The sequence below is a fragment of the Fusarium odoratissimum genome (genome assembly GCF_000260195.1).
Source record: "Fusarium odoratissimum NRRL 54006 unplaced genomic scaffold supercont1.22, whole genome shotgun sequence".
NCBI classification, from domain to species: Eukaryota; Fungi; Ascomycota; class Sordariomycetes; order Hypocreales; family Nectriaceae; genus Fusarium; species Fusarium odoratissimum.
This window is the reverse complement of record NW_022158707.1, coordinates 515,538-533,244: the sequence shown is the minus strand read 5'-3', so window position 1 is coordinate 533,244 and position 17,707 is coordinate 515,538. Positions and strand designations below refer to the sequence as shown.

General features: G+C 47.2%; 7 protein-coding genes across 8 annotated transcripts; 2 read left to right on the top strand and 5 right to left on the bottom strand.

Annotated features, from left to right (window-relative positions):
* The first annotated feature begins 1,525 nt into the window (after positions 1 to 1,525).
* FOIG_11689 (uncharacterized protein) lies at positions 1,526 to 4,011 on the top strand. Its single transcript, XM_031212257.1, has 2 exons — positions 1,526 to 3,230; positions 3,282 to 4,011. Exons 1-2 carry the CDS (start codon positions 1,617 to 1,619, stop codon positions 3,864 to 3,866), a joined length of 2,199 nt encoding a protein of 732 aa, XP_031058234.1. The 5' UTR covers positions 1,526 to 1,616; the 3' UTR covers positions 3,867 to 4,011.
* A 1,396-nt stretch (positions 4,012 to 5,407) lies between these two features.
* Positions 5,408 to 6,619, bottom strand: FOIG_11688 (uncharacterized protein; the record flags this gene model as incomplete). Its single annotated transcript, XM_031212256.1, has 3 exons — positions 5,408 to 5,947; positions 6,009 to 6,373; positions 6,436 to 6,619. 3 exons carry the CDS (start codon positions 6,617 to 6,619, stop codon positions 5,408 to 5,410), a joined length of 1,089 nt encoding a protein of 362 aa, XP_031058233.1.
* A 1,122-nt stretch (positions 6,620 to 7,741) lies between these two features.
* Positions 7,742 to 8,465, top strand: FOIG_11687 (uncharacterized protein; the record flags this gene model as incomplete). The annotated part of the gene is made up of 1 exon (XM_031212255.1): positions 7,742 to 8,465. Exon 1 carries the CDS (start codon positions 7,839 to 7,841, stop codon positions 8,463 to 8,465), a length of 627 nt encoding a protein of 208 aa, XP_031058232.1. The 5' UTR covers positions 7,742 to 7,838.
* Positions 8,466 to 10,149: 1,684 nt separating this feature from the next.
* On the bottom strand, positions 10,150 to 10,890 carry FOIG_11686 (uncharacterized protein; the record flags this gene model as incomplete). Its single annotated transcript, XM_031212254.1, has 1 exon — positions 10,150 to 10,890. The coding sequence occupies one exon, from the start codon at positions 10,888 to 10,890 to the stop codon at positions 10,150 to 10,152; it is 741 nt and encodes a 246-aa protein (XP_031058231.1).
* A 351-nt stretch (positions 10,891 to 11,241) lies between these two features.
* On the bottom strand, positions 11,242 to 13,502 carry FOIG_11685 (uncharacterized protein; the record flags this gene model as incomplete). 2 transcript variants are annotated; one of them, XM_031212253.1, is made up of 5 exons in its annotated part: positions 11,242 to 11,476; positions 11,529 to 11,673; positions 11,730 to 11,983; positions 12,040 to 12,279; positions 12,330 to 13,158. In XM_031212253.1, the coding sequence occupies 3 exons, from the start codon at positions 13,156 to 13,158 to the stop codon at positions 11,946 to 11,948; spliced, it is 1,107 nt and encodes a 368-aa protein (XP_031058230.1). In that variant the 3' UTR covers positions 11,242 to 11,476; positions 11,529 to 11,673; positions 11,730 to 11,945. The 2 variants fall into 2 exon arrangements, with proteins under 2 accessions (XP_031058230.1, XP_031058229.1); XM_031212252.1 differs by having other exon boundaries at positions 11,730 to 12,279; positions 12,330 to 13,502.
* Positions 13,503 to 14,513: 1,011 nt separating this feature from the next.
* On the bottom strand, positions 14,514 to 14,962 carry FOIG_11684 (uncharacterized protein; the record flags this gene model as incomplete). Its single annotated transcript, XM_031212251.1, has 2 exons — positions 14,514 to 14,560; positions 14,620 to 14,962. 2 exons carry the CDS (start codon positions 14,960 to 14,962, stop codon positions 14,514 to 14,516), a joined length of 390 nt encoding a protein of 129 aa, XP_031058228.1.
* Positions 14,963 to 15,626: 664 nt separating this feature from the next.
* Positions 15,627 to 17,046, bottom strand: FOIG_11683 (uncharacterized protein; the record flags this gene model as incomplete). The annotated part of the gene is made up of 2 exons (XM_031212250.1): positions 15,627 to 15,986; positions 16,036 to 17,046. 2 exons carry the CDS (start codon positions 17,044 to 17,046, stop codon positions 15,627 to 15,629), a joined length of 1,371 nt encoding a protein of 456 aa, XP_031058227.1.
* Positions 17,047 to 17,707: the final 661 nt, after the last annotated feature.

Genomic DNA, 17,707 nt, shown 5'->3' with positions numbered 1-17,707 from the left:
CTTAAGTTTGCACATGAAAGGTCTTGAAAGCTCGATCGCAACTTGGTTCGCGGCGAATGAGCTCTAGATTCCCCACCAATCAAGTACTATCAACAGAGCACCAAACGACTCTTGGAGTAACCCAGCGCAAAAGGATAATCACAGTGAGGAGAGGTTCAGATGTTCCTATTTATTTCCTTATTCTGTTTTTGAAAGCGTAAGAGTGGGAATGAAAATCACTGTCGAAAGATACAGAAGATCCCCTCTCAACATGGGCTTCCCACCAAAGTATATGTTTGGTAGCCCAAAGATGTCTTTGTGACTTGAGATCCCTTGCACCGTGGAAGATCCAAAGACCTTGATGCCGAAGACTTATTTATTTTGTTGAATAGTAAAGTTCTCACCAAATACGAACTTTCATCAATCTGGTTCTATATTAAATCTGTCCCATTGTTATACGTCGCTCAAGTCGCTCTACAATAGTGAGATAAAATTCTACTTGAAACTTTTGTTATATAAATCCTTTATGCAAACGAATACCGCCATCGAAAAGTCTTGGTGGAGCACATGTGTCAATGCTGCATATGTCACGTTATTATACTAGACCGTAGACAATACGTCTCCGTCGTATGATGAAGCCGTAGGCTAGATTCCAGCTGTGTCTTAGCCACTGAAAGAAGTCCGATAGCACAACATCAGAAATTGGAGAATCCATTGGGAAAGCGGAATATAAAGAGTTCTCGAGTTGATCCGCCTGGATCGAAGCCAGAAAGATGAATTCTACTATGTTAGATAAGCTCCGTATGATAAACTCTGAATTGTTTCTACTATGATATTCTTTTCTTGTTACAGCTAAAGCAGATGAATACGAGAAAGACTGCATATAGTAAAAGTCGATATGCGATTTCCATGCGGAAAGAGCCGGCGCTGATATAAAATGCAATGAAAGAAGGAAGAAATGTATCACGTAAAAAGAAGTAGAACGGGACTAAACCATCTGGTATTCGTTCAATAGTCTTCTGAACAAAGGCCAGACAGGTTTGACGGTTTAGGTGGGATATGTGGGACCTGAAAATCAGGATAAAAATATCTTGCGAGTCGTATCTCTCGACTGACAAACAAGCCAAGGCGTAGTCGCAACCCCCAATACTAGATAAATCAAAGATTTCTAGTCATTCTTAGTGAGATTTTCCTGTCTTACCCGCCAATGCTTGGCGACCTGATGAATCAAGGCTTCACCATTCATCCATCACACAAGCACTTGCAGTTTGTAACGAGCATCTTCAAGTCTAAATATCTTCTGCCTTATGAAGACGGGGTATTAATGCCATATCTATTTTCCTTTTTTCCTTGATTCATTGGCTCAGAGATGAAACAAGATGGCGCCCATGTCTGGCTGAGTTTGCCTGTTGTATTACGCCGGAGCTGGAATTTATTTTTCCGCCCCCTTTGCTCAGCCATTCGGGTACCACGCCAAAACACGTGACGAAGTTGGACCGTGTTTACCGTTTACCTCATGCGTCGCAAACACATCACCACCCTTTCAATAATCAATCACATCAGCTCATTTTGAGCACATCCAGTCTCAACTAGACTTACAACCATCATCAACTTATTCATATTTTTCATCATTTTCCATGACGCCAAAGAACTCATCCACGCGTCATCGCGGTAGACCGCCGCCGGGCGTCAAGGGTCAATCGTCACCAGATTATCCATCTCATCGTGCTTATCACGCAGCGTCGCGCATTCATCAGTTGAGCGGAATGTGGCCAAATGAGCTGTGCAAAGGCTTTGTTCCTGACATGTGGGGAATTCGACTCATCGAGAGTCTCTCTGCGCTGGTGTCGCTCGTGGTGACCAACAAAGTTGATATTGAAGAGGTGCGACGCAGACTGAAAGGTCATGCGAACCACCACCCACGCACAAAGTATCCCCAACTACGCAAATCTGATATTCTCAAAGCCCGGAAATGGCTTCGCGGTATGGGGATTGATACCAAGCATACAAATCTAAATGAGCCTGTAACAGTGAATGACCAGAGCGACGATGAGATTGGCGACAGTGACGCGACTGAAGCAGACTCTGAACCTGTTGATGAAATAGTAGCTTTGGGTTTGCCCGAGGATCAGATCTCAGAGGATACCGATGAAGACGAGGATGAAGTTGAAGAGGACGAGGAGGAGAATGAAGGACAACACAATGAACCGGGGCAAGTTCAAGATGGTGACGCTGAAGAACAGGAAGAGGAAGAGGAGGTGGAGGAGCAAGAGGACGAGAATGACCTCGACTGGGCTGCGCCGAAGAAACAGAGCCCAAAGAAACTGAGTCCGCCTCGAGAAAGACGCCGCTCACCAGCCAGAGAAATCGTCGAGATCGAAGACGACGAGACAGATAAGGGAACAGTGGTGGATCCAGGTGGTGATGGCTTCATGATGAATGACAGTCCAGAGCCTGTACAGCCAAACGGTCTATCTGGACCTGATCACAGAACCTCAACACCCAACTCTGCATCAGCAGCCTCAAGCCGTCCGCGGCGCAGTATCCAACAACCATCTCGCTTAGTATCAGATACACCTAGGAGCTCTGTTCGCCAAAGCAGCGGCTCAGCAGAGTACACGTCTGCGACTCTCGCTGTCAGGAGTCCACCGGGTTCGCAACAACAAACACCAAGTTTTCAAGTACCGGTGCCCATACCCGCAACTTCTCAGCGCGATATGCGCCCTCCTCAACAACCTACACCAACTGCCTCTCCTGCAAACACAATGCAGAATTTTGTGAAACCTCGCCCACAATCACATACAGCAGTGCCTCTTCCCCCAATCCCCGGAACCAAAATTGCAATGCAACTCCAACGATCCAATAGCCAGCCATCGGCTTCAACTTCCGCTTCAAATTCTCGGAGTTCCGCAACTCCCCGCACACAAGCCAGCTCTCAGCCATTGGCGTCGCCCCGCACTAGTGCTACCTCTCAGACCCCTCAACAGCAATTAGGCAACTGGTCATCAGCGTCTAACCCCGTGGCTCCTCAAGGTGCTTACACCCAATCAGTGAACAGTCAACAATCGACGCCTCATCACCTGGCTCCATCTCGGGGTAATAAGCGCCCGGCTGAATCATCACCAGCAGCATCATTTGTGAACAATACCCCAACGAACGCCTCACGATCTGGAGCAAAGAGGCAAAGGACATCTAATGCTCTACCGCATCAGTTTCAAGTGCCTAGAGCAATCAATTGGGACGCAGTTTTGGTGAGAACTTTCCCTTCTAACTTTTCCTATCATGAATCTAACCATCTGTAGCCCTCTGGAGACGAGTTCAAAGAAAGCTTGAAAAATGCTTCCGATGCCATAAAGCCATTTGTGCACAAGTTTGAAGAACTGTTGGCCGACATCGACGACGAGCAACGCAGGCTCTCTGCCGTTCAGAGCAGCCTTTTCCATAAAAAGAACGATTATACAAACGACCAAAAGAAAGCCCAGGACGCTCTCAAAGACGTTGAGGAATCCACAGCCAACGAAAACACAACGCTTAGAGGTCTTGAGGAAGTTTACCAGAAGAACCCCGGGGATGCTGAGCTCCGCACCTTCATCAATAAGCGGAAGCAGACTATTCTCGAGCACAAGGAGGTATACATCATCGTCAAAAGCCAGCTCGACAAGAGCAACGCTGGAATATACAAGACCGATCATGAGATTGCGCTTGTTACTAAGAGACTTGGGCAGCTTGATGCTGAGAGAGCGGATGTTCTGAGGGAGAAGGAGGGTGTTGACAAGGCAGCCAAGCGGGTGAGAATAATGTCGAAATTCATGGAACCTTCATGGCAGGCTACGCTGGATATGCTTCTGCAGTCTGTGGGTCCTGAAGTTTTGGAAAAGGCTTTCTGAGAGGGATATTCATTGCTTTGAGTACATTTCGAAGGTGTAATATCTAGGGCAAAAGCTTTATCAAGCGGGGCGTTTTCTCGGACAGGATACCTTGTATGTTTTATAAAGTGTAGTGTAATCAGAATGCTTGAAACTTCTAGAACCGCTAAGGACCACACTATCGTCAAGCTGGAAATGTATAAGGCGAAAGAAACTTTTCCAAAAGATGGAAGCTACATAAGCGGATGTTAATAGTAGTGTGATCATGAGTCTGGTGGCTTTTCTGAGTGTTATTGTGCATGTTGAGGAACTTTGTCCAAGAGTCCTATGGAATTTAGGAAGTGCCCTTCCAGAACTATACTAAAGCTAGGAGATATTTAGATAGGGATTTCTAATATATTCATGACTTGAATAAGACGTACATCCTAGAGAACCCGGTTCATGCTTCAGATATTCTCTCCTTCTTTGACATGACCTTGCAAGAGGTAGTGCGACGCTTCCCCGCACATCGGGCACTCATGGTAAGCCCAGGGCTGACAATCAGGCAATACCAGATAACCAGTTGCTCCAATCACAAAGTCATATAACTCAAATATTTATCTCCATCTTAATTAAAGGATGGGGCAGACCAAAGGTCAAACTTGAGTATAATGCTCTTTTAGCCGAAAGCCCCAATGTTTGCTGGACCTCCAGTAGGTACATATCAACTGCAGCAAACCGGCTTGAGTGCCGCTCTATCAGCGTCACGCGAGCGCCGAAATACCACTTAACTGAAAAGCTTGTGTAATAATAGTACTTCTGAGATGAGTCACGGTTAATATTATTCACTTCGAGAACCTTTGCGTTGTGAGTGCGACAGTACACTATTGGTCTATTCCCAGGTTCTGGGGCAAAGATGAGACTGGAAAACTAGTACCCTGAACACAGTGATTGACAGCAAGTCAATCCCATGGCCGCCCCAGAGATGCAATGAACTTATGAAGCCGTGTTACTCTCTCGTTGACATCGGGTTGACACGCGGTGGAAGAGCTGAGGAATTGCAGAAAGACTTCGGCCCTTGGAAGCATTATTTAGAAGGGCATGCGATTCGGAGTCACCGATGCCTAGTACCAGGATTTTAATTGTCTTTTCCAGCATTTCGGGGGCATAGAACATCAGTTTAACTTAGTTGTTTCACCAAATGGCCGATCCTACGAACCGATGGGGGGAACCAAGGAGTAGTCCTCGTTTCAGTTTGGCGAAGTCCAAGTCGGTTCACTAGCTTGTACATGTATGTTGGCCTTGGGTGCGCCCGCTCACAAGTCGCAAGGCCTTTACAGCTGGTGCATGTTACAACATCTTATATGAGTACACTGCAAAATTGCTATCGTGTCCTTATCACCTGTGTTGGCACTATATAGTTTAATTTTGTAAGAAGCAATCATCTGTTTAGTTGCAGAATGCCAAAGTGATAAATGTATCTAAGTTTGTCTCATAGTCTTTCCAATAACATCAAACCTATTGAGAAGATAAAAGATACATGTTTGTGAAGCCTTGCTCAAAATGGCTCAAGCACCAATTCTTTACAGCAAATAAGGGCTGAAGTCAAAAGCAGACTCAGCTTTTCCTGAAGCAAGTGCAGCAGCCTTCAAGGCATCCCAGTTCGCATCGCTGACACCAACCTCATAGTCCCAGCCTTGATGAGGATCTGCATTCGGGAGGATCTGCCAGTAGAACCAGGGGATTCCCGCTGCATCAATATTCGCTGCCCACTTCTTGATATTGCTATCTCTCGTGTTCGCGGGAACTGGGCTTCCTCCGTTGCAGTTATCTTTCTCGGCGTCGGTGTAACATACACCCCACTCTTGCATGATGAGCTTCTTGACTGCCTTCTTTGCCTTATCAACGAATGGCTGAAGTCTGGAGGCTGTAAGGTCGGCGACACCGTAGGCGTGGATAGCAAGGACGTCGAGGCTATCGCAGGTGAAATATGCATCGAGGAGAGAGTTGTCTAGGTAAGCGCCGCCGCCGGTCGTGACGAGGATCTTCGAGTTTCCATTGAGGTTGTCTTTGATGCTTTTGGCCATGGTGCACTGCCAGGAAGTCAAGGCTTGTGGATTCCCCTGTACGATCAGAGAATTATTCAAGTGCATCACGCTGCCTGGGAAACGAGAATCTGCGAACTTGCGGATGCATAGCTTCGTTCTGGGCCTCAAAGGCGAAGATGTAGTCAGAGCTCTGGGCCCACGTTTTGCCCGTCTTGGGATGCTTATGCGCAAGAACATGAGCGATGCGGTCTTCAAACTGGCTTATCGCTTTACTGCTGGTGTAAAAGTCGCCAGTACCGTACCATTTTCCATAGAAATCACTGTTGTTCTCAAGAGCATTGTAGCTGTGAATGGAGATGAGAAGTATGATACCATAATCGTGAGCCTTAACCATAAAGGTATCCAGCCGGCTCAGCACGGTGTCATCCCAGTCATCCGAACTAGTGCCTTGTAGGCTTTTGAAGTCGTTGATGGGCGTTCCCTTTGTAGCTCCTGATTGGCCTTCAAACATGATAAGCTGGCGTCCTGGCGCTCACGCTGTGATTCAAGCGAGAGTCTCTTACCATCAAGCCATACGCGTAGAACCTTGACACCGGCACTTTGGAGGCCATTTAGCAAAGTGGTCTGCTGTCCATCAGTCAGGCCAGCAGCATAGTAGAGGTTCGAAGCCGAGAAGGACTTCGCAGCGTTTGCAGGTGCCACAGAGAACAAACCGAGCATCAAGCTCGTAAGAGAGGGGAACTTCATGATGGTCGTCAAACAAGCCTGAATTGTCCAAGTCCTATAAATCACAGTTGTTTCCTTCCATGAAACTTATATGGACTTTCTATTTAGTGGTTAAGCGGCTTCTTTCGACTACCTATCCCAGGCTTGGAAGGTCGTAAAGCGCCGGCAATCCCGGGCAGGCAGCAGCTCTTCTGGACCCTATTCTGCAGGTTTACCTAACATGAAACGAGGGTTGTTTCAATGAACAGCATGGGAACTAGGACTTGATAAGTACGGACTGGTTAATAGTGACCGAGCTGCTGTTCATCCCATGTATGGGAAACAGCCCACTTTGGAGACTATATTGTGGTTTCCTTCATCTCCGATCGCCGTGGCCCTGGATCGTTAGAACCATAATGCCGTTTAGATGATACGTTTCATTCGGGAATCACCCTCGTCTCTCAATTATCACATTTCTAGGGAAAGGGTACTACCTTATATTCAATAGTCTGATAGATTCTATGCTACATGCCGTTGCATTATTGCTAGCGCGAGAACTTTGACTTGGTTTCACAACTGTGCAATAGGCCAATATTAGAAACAGGATCGGTGAAATGAGTCAATTAGTAGATTCCGCACATACCAAGTCCGAAAGCTTCTCTTTTGATCCCAATGCAGCTCTACTGCCAAATAATGAGGTTTTGTATAGGTGCCAGTCTCATTTAATAGAACCAGTGCATTTAACGAGAAAACTTGCAACCGCTATTCTAAGTAGTAAAAAGACATAGACAGGTTTAAAAAATATTCAATAATCCTTGGATTAGTTATTTTTAAGGCCTCATCCAAATATCAGAAGTTTTCTGCTTAATGGTGATCGCTTATTCAGGCTGCCAGCTTTATGGCACCCTTTGCGACTCCACTGGCAATTATACAGTCAGCATTTTGCAGCAAAGGCCTACAACCAATGACAAATTTCCCTACGGTGCATCAGCCCCCAACAACTCTTTGAATTTCAGGCCCCCAGCCGCAAAATATCCACTGAGTCAAAGCCCTGGTTGCCAAGGCCCCAGTGGATATTTTAAGCTAAAAAAACGATAATCCGCCAAATAGCGCATTAATAGTTCAGGGCCATAGCAAGAAAAGAAAAGTACAATTTATGTTGGTGGTAATTGATCGGGTATAAGTAAGGGCCTTTAGTAGACTTTCCACAGATATTCACTCTTTTTTTTTCTTGGTATACTCACCTCAGTCTTTCATTACCATGATTTTCCCAAACTCATTGGCGGTTGCATTCGTTGCCTTTGCGGGCGTCAACGCTGGGCCATGCCGTCCTTCATCATCGACTACTTCGAGTGAGGCTACTACTATCATCACAAGCAACGCTGAGTCAGTGGCTACGGTCAGTACTTCCGTTCAAGATACGACCGAGACTACTACCGCGACATCCGCTGAGTCTGATGTGTCCACCACAATCATCCTCTCTGTGTCCGAGACTTCAGCAGCTATCGAGTCTGACACCACTACACTCTTCACAACCACCAGCCAAGACCTTCCCACTACCATTACTACTACAACTGCAGCCATGACCACCTCTGAAGCTCCCGATGCCCCTGCACCGCAATGTGCTGATCTCGACAACCCCTACTTCGCAGACGACGAAATCGAATATGAGCTCTATTGTAACTGGAGATTTGATGGTTACGAAGATATCGGATATCAACAAGATAGCACAATGGAGAAGTGTATCAAGGCTTGTGGTCAGCTCGGTGCTTGTAATTACGCCCAGTTCGAGACCGAAAACAGTCTGTGTATTCTGATTGCAACGGGTTTCGACTATTCCAGCAATAAGCCTGGGTTTGCTGTTGCTGCTAGACAGAGGCCTAATTGATCGAGGGTGTCGTCAATTAGCGAGATGCTGTTCTGCTCAAATATTTTGTTCTATGGCAGGTGATAGTTCAGCATCTTAACTCATTTGGTTTGGCTGTCAGTTATGGTACATGCTTTTAAGTATGCGATTGGCCAGTTAGTGCTAGTTGTCATGGGGGTATGTCATTGTTAGATTCCCTGGAGTACTACTTGAAGTCAAATTGCAAGTAATTTTCATCGAAGCTATGTTATTGTGGTTGTGAATAAGATGTATAAGAGTTCCATAAGTGAAATCAATACTGCGATGCCTCTCTTTCTATCAAGACAGCATCGTCAAGAGAGAAAGTGACAGAGTTGCAAATAATATTCACATAAACGTAGGGTCCAGCATCAAGCTGAGCTTGATTCCAAGTGCAGCTAATTGCTCCCAAAGCCCATGCATTCAAGGGCCCTCCAAACTCCCCCGAACCGACCGAGGTTCCTCCGCCACCGCATCCTAACCGCTGGGTATTACAACCGCCAGAAGCTGTGGTCTTTTGGAAAATTGAAAAGCGATATTCTTTGCCGGTGATGATCGTGGAAGGGTCAATATCTTGTTTAACGGACCAGACAATTGGTTGGATAAGTCTGCGTCTGAGCCCCCCTGTAGGCGGAACTGAAGAATCGAAAACACCACACTGAAGCGATCCTGGGCGAGACGTGTCGCTGCGGATGGATAGCCACCCGCGATTTGCTACTACGACTGCCTTCCAGGGCGCGAAGGTAAGATCTTCAAAACCGGGATTGCGAATTAAGTTGGTGGGTTGTCGCTCAATAGATGTTGTCGTGGTGGATGTCTCTTCAGTTGATGTCTCAGCTGAAGTTGCAGCTGAGGTGGTATAGACTAATGGCTCATATTTCGTGGTGCTTTCGGCAATAGTTGTCGTTTCAGAAGAGGCTATGGATGATGATTCTGTCTCTCCAGCAGAGGCTGATGAGAATACAGTTGTCGGTGTGACAGACTCGGTCTCTACGGAAAGAATAGTAGAGGATAAGACCATAGAGGTGGCAGGCTCTGTCGTCGTTGAGCTTGCTGACGATATGTCTGTACTGGTCGTCTCAGCTTCACTTGAGCTGGTGGTTCTGATAGATGTAACAGAATTGGGGGGTTGAGAAGAAGGCTTGCATGGTGAGGCTGAAGCCAGCTGATGCAGCGTCAAAAGCTGAAGTAATCGATACGCCAGTCTCATAACCACGATTATGATGTCCTTGCGGGACTGCGATGATACCAGAGAGAAACCCAACAAAGAGGGTAACCAGTTAAGAATAACCGGGAAACAGGCGCAATTAAGCATAAGGACTCACGCTAAATTAGCTTGAACAACAAATCAGTTTATTGTGATAAACTAACTCCGCGGACCAACTTTCCTTTTTTTCCCCCCCTTTTCTGTTGGTACCTAACCATCGATTTATTGTAAAACTATTGAACGTGGCGCTGCTGACTTAAACCTCGGACCAACATGCACCCCTGGCTTTGTGGGGCATGAAAGCGAAGGGTCAATGTCGATGGGTCACTGAAAGGGTCCCCACGGACAGTGAGAAGATTAAAAAGATTATTGCTTAGCAGTCTGCAGTTGATTACAGACGGATAACTATTATTAATAAAGTCTTTGGTTCAGTGAAAATGCGATCTAAACCTATTACAACCCCCCAAATAACAGTTTAATCTAATCCGATGCGTCACTTGCGACCAAAACAGCATCATCGGCCAGAAAAGTCAGACCATTGCACACTCCCGCGACCTGGATACTTGGTCCAGCATCTCGCTGAGCCTGATTCCACGTACAAGTAACTGTTGTCAATATCCAACCATTCGTCTGCACTGCACCCCAATTCGCCGAGTTCACCCAACCTGTTCCTGCACCGCATGCAATAGTCTGCGAGATACAAAAGTTGGAGGCAGTAACTTTGGTGTATATCGAGAATCGGTATTCTTTGTCGGCGACGATCAAAGATGAATCAATTTCTTGCCTGATGCCCAAGTTGACGAGGTTTTCTCCAGAGGCGCTGAAATGGCCTGCTTGGGTTGATGGGGGGAAACCTGAATCGCTGTCTATAGCCAAGGCTCCGATGTTGTTGTTTACGGTCCAAGGCGCGACGGTTGAGTCTTCGAAACCGGGGTTGCTGATCAGATTGGTAGGTCCTGATGCGGCAGTGGTGGTTGTCGTGGTTTCAACCTCGACACTGGAGGTTGCGATTGAAGTTGCGATGGTAGAGGAGTCAGACAGTGTCTCAAACTCGGTTGTGGCTGTAGTTTCGTAGATAAAGGCCGTAGATGACACCGTCTCGCTGGTCTCAGTGGTGCTTGTTGGCGCTACTGAAGTGATGGTGGAAGAAGGCTTGCATGGCGATGCTAATGTGATTCGGCACAGCGCCAAAAGCTTAAGAACTGAATATGTAAATCTCATGGTGACGGTAATGACAGTATGGATGTTGCAAAAAGAGAAAACGAGGCGTCAAGATACTCGTGGAAACATGGTAATTAAGCTGAATCCTTGAAACTTAAAACATTGTCTAAATAAGGCGCCATTTCCGTTTGACAGATTTGATCCATGGAATTTCCCCTTTCCTCTACCATGAAAACAGAGTAGCTTTCTTGACTACTGTTTGGTTCTGCCAAACTATTGATTGTGGCGTCGCTGGGACCAACAGTCTCCCCTGCATTCTGAAGATTTGTGGGGTCGTGGACATGAGACTTAGGATTGTTATCGATTAGCATTTGAGATTTACTCATCTTTTACATATAACTGTTTATTATCAGAGTCTCAATCAGAGAGATTAATGGGTACAGCATTTATAAACTCGAAAGAAAGAGTCTTGATATCACGTTTCACCAGGTTCTTTTGGTTAATGGCGTATGTTGAATTTGGACCTCAGATATTCACTTTAAGTGCATAAAACAGAAACGTGGGTCAACAACATGAAGCTCTCTCATAAATGAACAAATCCCTCTCAGTCCTTCAACTTCGTAAACTTGATCAGACATTTAGATTCCTGTAGCTAGTCAATAACACGCCGTATTAACAAGAATGAAGAGAAGACTAACCTGAACATTGGGGAATCGATCGTCATAGAAAGTCTCCACGCGAGCTGTAATGGCAGGCGTAGTATCCTCAAACCCTGGAGCAATTGTCGTTCTGAACTGTCGGTACATGGTGGCTGTGAGTGTAGTCATTTCGGCCATAGCAAGACTGGATCATGTTAGACACTGAGATTCAGAGAAATCGAGGGGCGAGAAGCAACTTACTGCATGCCAATGCACATTCGCCCTCCACTTGAGAATCCCCAGAACCATCGGTTCAGCTCCGCTGCATCAGGTCCAAGCCATCGATCAGGGTTGAAGACCAAGGGATCCTTGAATACCGACTCGTTGCGATGCATGATCCAAGGCGACATGCCGACAACAGTGTTACCAGGAATGGTATATCCATCAATAACCGAATCAATGTCGATCGAACGAGGTTCAGTGCTTGGCAAAGGAGCGTAGAGTCGTAGAGTCTCCTTGATGACGGCGTTGATATATGTGCATCGATCACTTGCTTCGGCTCTTGGATTACCCCATTGGTTCAGTCCATCGCCTGAGATGGCCATGACTTCTTCTCGCAGCTTTTCCTGATATTTCTCGTTGCCTGGAAGTGAGAGTGCCCAAACAAGGAACATGAGGGTGTCGCTAGTGGTGTCGATGCCAGCGAGGAAGTGGTCAGCACATTCGGATGCCATCTGCAAATCGCGGAGTCCACCAGGTTTCTGAGATTCATGATGTTGCCAGAGATTTTCCACAATCGAAACATGTTCATCTGTCATCTTTGTAAGCTGTTTGCATACAGAAGTCACAAATACCACTTACCTTCTGAATGAGTGATCTTCTCCACATCAGCTCGGAAGGCCTCAAAAGCCCGCAGAGCATATCCTCGGATACCGGTGTATGTAGTGGGCTGCTGCATCGGAAGAACCGGCTTGACAAGTTTACCCATCAATCCTGACTGGCGATACAGCCATTGAGTCAATGCCTTCAAATGCACAATCGACCAAGAGAGCTTTCGACGAGAGGGATGCAGAATATCCGCGATGAGTTCCCGATGAATCTTTGAGCCTCGAATCGCTGCAGTCTGGCCATACTTTCCATAAACAAAAGCGGTTATGTTGTCCAGTGAGTAATAATGCAGAGTGCTGAAAATCTCACTGACGTTCTCAGGCTCGGCTTCAATCAGATCCAGGTACTGACGAACCCTCCTCTCAACCATTTTCGCGGTCGGCGGCTTGAGAACAACGGACTTGGAATAGGCGTGCGACAGCAGCTTCTTCCTATCCCCATGCTCCTTGGGAGAATGGAAAGTGAACAAATTCTGCTCGCCATAGACATCAAACATGCGATAGAAAGTTGTTCGGCCATATCGGCTTCCGGGTCCGTAGATGGTTCGCAGTGCTGAGAGGCTGTTGAAAGAGACCTCATGAGGACCGATGCGCACGACTGGTCCGTATTGTTGGTGGAGTTTAAAAATTGTCCGAGTTCGCGTTCCTTTCCAATCTTCGTAGGCGAGACGCCATTTTGTCGCGGCGAAGGATTTGGGGCCGGGGACGTGGCGAAGAGGGCTGAGGATGAGGGGATCGAGGAAGATGTGCTTGATGAAGAGCACGACAGCGACTACAGCTGCCACAATTGGGAGTATAGCCATCTTGAGAACAAATTTAACTGCCTTGAGATAAATGAAGTCGTCATCAAGCCAAGCGAATGATATACGTCAGATAGCAAGGGTCTTTAAGTATCGCGCAACTGGTCAATCAAACCCTTGTCGGTCCGTCAAATCGGTACTGAATGTGCTTCCCCGCACACGATAAAACATGTTGCGCCAGGGCGTAGACTTCAGAGCAAGGGCGCGCCTTTTTCTACAAACGGATCATCTGAACGACCGGCAGATAAAGACCGCAGTGGATCTGATGCACAGCTTGGCACTCAATTCGACGTTTGTCAGGGCGGAGAAAGGTCATGATTTCCGGTGCGCGGAGGCCTTGGACCGACGGGGCTCGGCAATTGACGCCGTGTTCGGGGGACTAGGCTTGATGCAGGTCATGTATACTGGAGATGATTGTTACTTGACCAATTAGAGACGGGTTATTCCAAAGATTTGCTTATCTTATAAGGGCTTATGATGTTGCCCCGCGTAGCACGTTGGGACGTCCAATGTGATCATAGTCGGACAAACAATGCGACACATCCACCAGGGTAAATGAATTGCCCCCATGTGTGAGTGTCAGTCATTCGAGCATGAGTAGCTATGTAGACTCTGAAGCTGATTCAAGCAACATGAGCCAAGGGAATGCAGATCAGAATTGTGGTCCTAAGAAACTGCACAAGAGGGGTCAATTTCCACGACGTCTTTGGGATAGACCCTCCTTAATCTATTCTACAGTCAATGGATACATGAATCAACACCCGAATCTTGACCTCAAAACTAGATGCGAACAAATGGAAGGCCTGGTGTTCTTGTACCCTTGTAGATGCTTTAATAGTAAACTGTTGCAAAATAATCTTGTACTCCATACAGTGTCCGTTTATCAACTCTTTAAACACGGCAGATACTATGAACGCAGTCCCAAACTACATTTTGTGCATACAATAACCCTATGTCATGCACAGATACAAAGAAAGATACCATTGAGCCTATGAATCATCCCACTATCAGGTCATTCATCGTTGACTGTCCTCGCGATGAATTGTTTCTCCTGGTCCAGCTCAACGTACCCGCCTACTGCTTCCCCAGTCCCACGTCCATCACAAAATACTTAGCAAGTCAAGTGTGGCTGGGGCGGTGGGATCGTCCTGTCGTGAACGATAGCCACGAGAACATGATCGAGCGAAACGTATGCCCAACCCGATCTCACCGAGTCACAGTTTCGGAGCACAAGTGCCAGAACCTGCTGAAGGTCACCAGTAGTAAAGGTACCCGGTTTACAGTTATTCCACACATCTCCCATTAGTGATCTGAGGTTAGAATGCTCAAATGAATACATACTTGGTTGCGGACCGTGATCATAACTCTCCGATAGCCACCGGCCGTAGGACCAGACCATTGCCACCTATTACTTGGTTTGAAGGGTTAGTTGTATGCCCTATCTTCTCAGTGGGATGTACTCACGTGAAACGCTCCTTTGAGAGCGAGGGTCCCATTGAGCAATTTCGTCGAAAGCAGAACGGACGTCGGATTTGTACTGCTCAACCTTTCGTGAGGGGAGTCCAGCGTTGCCGAGACACAGACCCCATAAGACCTGTCGCTTGTTCAAACCGGGATTGGGTGAAGCGTGCTCGTCAAACACAGTCTTTGTACCAGCTGGGGCGATTTCACTCTCGGAAATCTCAGAAACTTCTCCCACAGAATTGAGGTCGATCAATTTGGCGGAAGCAGCAGGTTCGCCCTTAGGAAGGGCTGCGACCCCGCTGAAGGCGAGGAGAGCGTTGAAAAGAACAGTTGGCAGTTGCATATTGGATGTTTAATCCCCGAGTTGTCTTGAAGACAAAAGGTACCATTCACTGCGGCCACGATTCTCTATAAATACTGTATAGGACCTCATAGTTCACATGCAAATAGATGTTATTCTATGCTTGTTTCGATGGTCACAGGGGTTTGCAAGAGCCGCAGGATGAATAAGTCCTATAGAGATGCTTAGAAACGCATCGTTAGCGACAAATAGATCAAGCTTTTTCAGCTTCATCTACGAAAAATCCACCATGGAACCTGAAGAGGAAGCTCTGTTGTTGAGATTTCGTATTGGACGTAATTTGGATGCATGCGGCCGGAGCATAGGGGCCGCCTTTCACTTAAGACACGGCATATGGTCTGATCACTCTGATGGGGGGGTGCTTGTCCAATAGACGCTCCTCATCATCACCACGTAGCTGTAAGGCTGGGTTCGGCCGCACCTAGCATGCATTGCAACTGCTGTAGGGTGTGCTCGCCTGCAAGGATCATTCTTTCACAGGAAACTTGTGATTTGGGAACTCCAGAGCAGCTATCACATGCTCACCTCCACCACATTAGGACGATCAAAAAGCTTTGATATTCAGGGCGGCTGGAAAGAAAGAGCAACAGTCTTGTGCTGGCAATGCTACCGAGAATGAGAATCGAGGATAGTACAAAACTGCCAATTAAATCAATGCTACCGCGCTATAAGAGCCATTGTACTTCAGGGGTTCATGTTGATGCTTCTTCGGTCCCCTCAGCATCTTGCGAACAGCGCCCGCGGTGTACATCAAAAAGGTTACCAGACCAACTATGCCATAGCCAATAATGAGTTTCATAGATGCGCCAGCGAGTTGCAGACCGAGCCCACCGTTGACAATTCCAAGGATCATTAGAGCTCGGCCGTACCAAATGTGAGCGTGGCTGATGCCTGTTCGTCGCTGATACTTGGCGAAATTCCTGTGATGTAGCCATCCTAGGATTGGCTGGACGGCCATCAAACCACAAACGACTGTGCCAATGATGACATGCGGAGCGTTGAACCACTGATCAAAAGTCAGTCAATACTTCCAGAAGACAGGCTTGGCTACTTACATCACCGGTACGGTCGGCAGCCAACTTGCCAGCAACAAACCCAGCCCACATGCCGATAAAGACGATCATCTGCCACGTAGCGTGGATAAACCACTTTCCGATTATGGGCATCAACAGCGATCCGAGCGGGTAGCCCAGTAGAAAAACCACCGACATAATGATGCCGTGGATAGTGCTAGTTTTGCCTTCTCCACCGCCACCAGAACTTGCACCACTCGGTGTAGCAGTCGTCATGTGAATGAAGGGGTTGCTATTGGAGTTCACAACAGCTTCAGAGAAGTCAACCGAGAAGCTATTGTGCCCATCATGCTCTTCGATATCAGCATCAATGTCAGTCGTGTTCAAAGAACTTCCAGCCTTCCAAGCACTGATCCAATGATTCGATCCCTTGAACCGCATATTTCCGAGGTCGCCGCAATGAATATTGGCAACCATCGTGTTATTCACGACACCACTGCCCTCTATCAGCCTCACAGAGCGCATGCGACTGTGTTCCGGCATCTCGTGGCCATGTCCCATCCTCGTGCTCAGGGTGACATTACCAGTACCATCTTGGTAGATGACGAACATGGTTGAGCCGCTCATCTTATCACCGGTGCCAAGGCCAACCCACTGGTATTCGATGGGAGCTTGGATACGGATGAACAAGTTGCCGGAGCTGGACGAGGCTGTTGAGGATGGGACGGCCCAGGTGTAGCAAATCTTGTTGGATTTGCCATTGCAGTATGACGTTGGGGATGCGGAGGAATGGCCGGCAACTAAAGTGAAGATAATTAGGATACGTTTGTAATATGCATGGTTGTTCGCTACTTGCAGAGTGCTAAGGCCGCTGCGATAGCGATGCTTGTAAGAGATTTCATGTTGCCGATCGTGGGCCACCAATATGTTGGTATGTACTATGTGTGTAAAGAATGGCAGAGAGTGCAAGTGACCAGCTCTGCAGCTCGTTTCCTGGATTGAACGGCTTCTTATGCAGGCTCGTTGCTGCAGCCAGCTTCTGCTGAAGCACATGATGAACCACTAGCTTCCAAGCCACTCAGCCCAGTGAGCGTAATCTTCCCCAAGGGCTAAGGTACTACAGGCCTCAGGGTCTGTTTTGTTAATTCCTACTAACTGGGTACTAACTGTGCTATAGAAATAATATGTAAGAAGAGGTATCTTGCTTTTGGTGTGGCATCCATAATATGGTAGTCAGCCGAATTGGCTTACACCATATTAGAGTTCTACCAATTGCATAACTGATGTGGCCAGTTTGCCAAAACAGACCCCTGCGGCCTGTACAAAAATAGGTTCAACACAAGCTCCTGTGCTCATCCAATCAAGAGCCCGATAAGCCTGCCTAGATCTTGATAGGGCTTACTCAAATGGGTGAGTACCGCCGGCTGGATAAGATGCCGAATCTTGATGCAGGGCAATGTCAGCATCCGTTGAAACGGCTGTGGCTCATGTTCAGCTGGTATCTGTGCGCAAGCCGCATCGCCCAGAGATCCCCAGTCTTGGCATTTCAGTGACATGTCTCAGCGAGAACACTGGTGAGATACGAGTTTTCGTTTAGTTAAGCCATAATGACTCCAGACATTTGAACCGACCGAGTCACTCACGATCCTTTCGTACAAGGCGTGGGAGTGCAGAACAGCCGGGTGCTAAATAACGTCAACAATAGCTGAGTATT

Bases quoted from the DNA above. Each gene is read 5' to 3' on its own strand.
- FOIG_11689 (XM_031212257.1), top strand. From the start codon at position 1,617: ATGACGCCAAAGAACTCATCCACGCGTCATCGCGGTAGACCGCCGCCG. The intron at 3,231-3,281 runs GTGAGAACTTTC...AACCATCTGTAG, and splicing joins TCAATTGGGACGCAGTTTTG to CCCTCTGGAGACGAGTTCAA.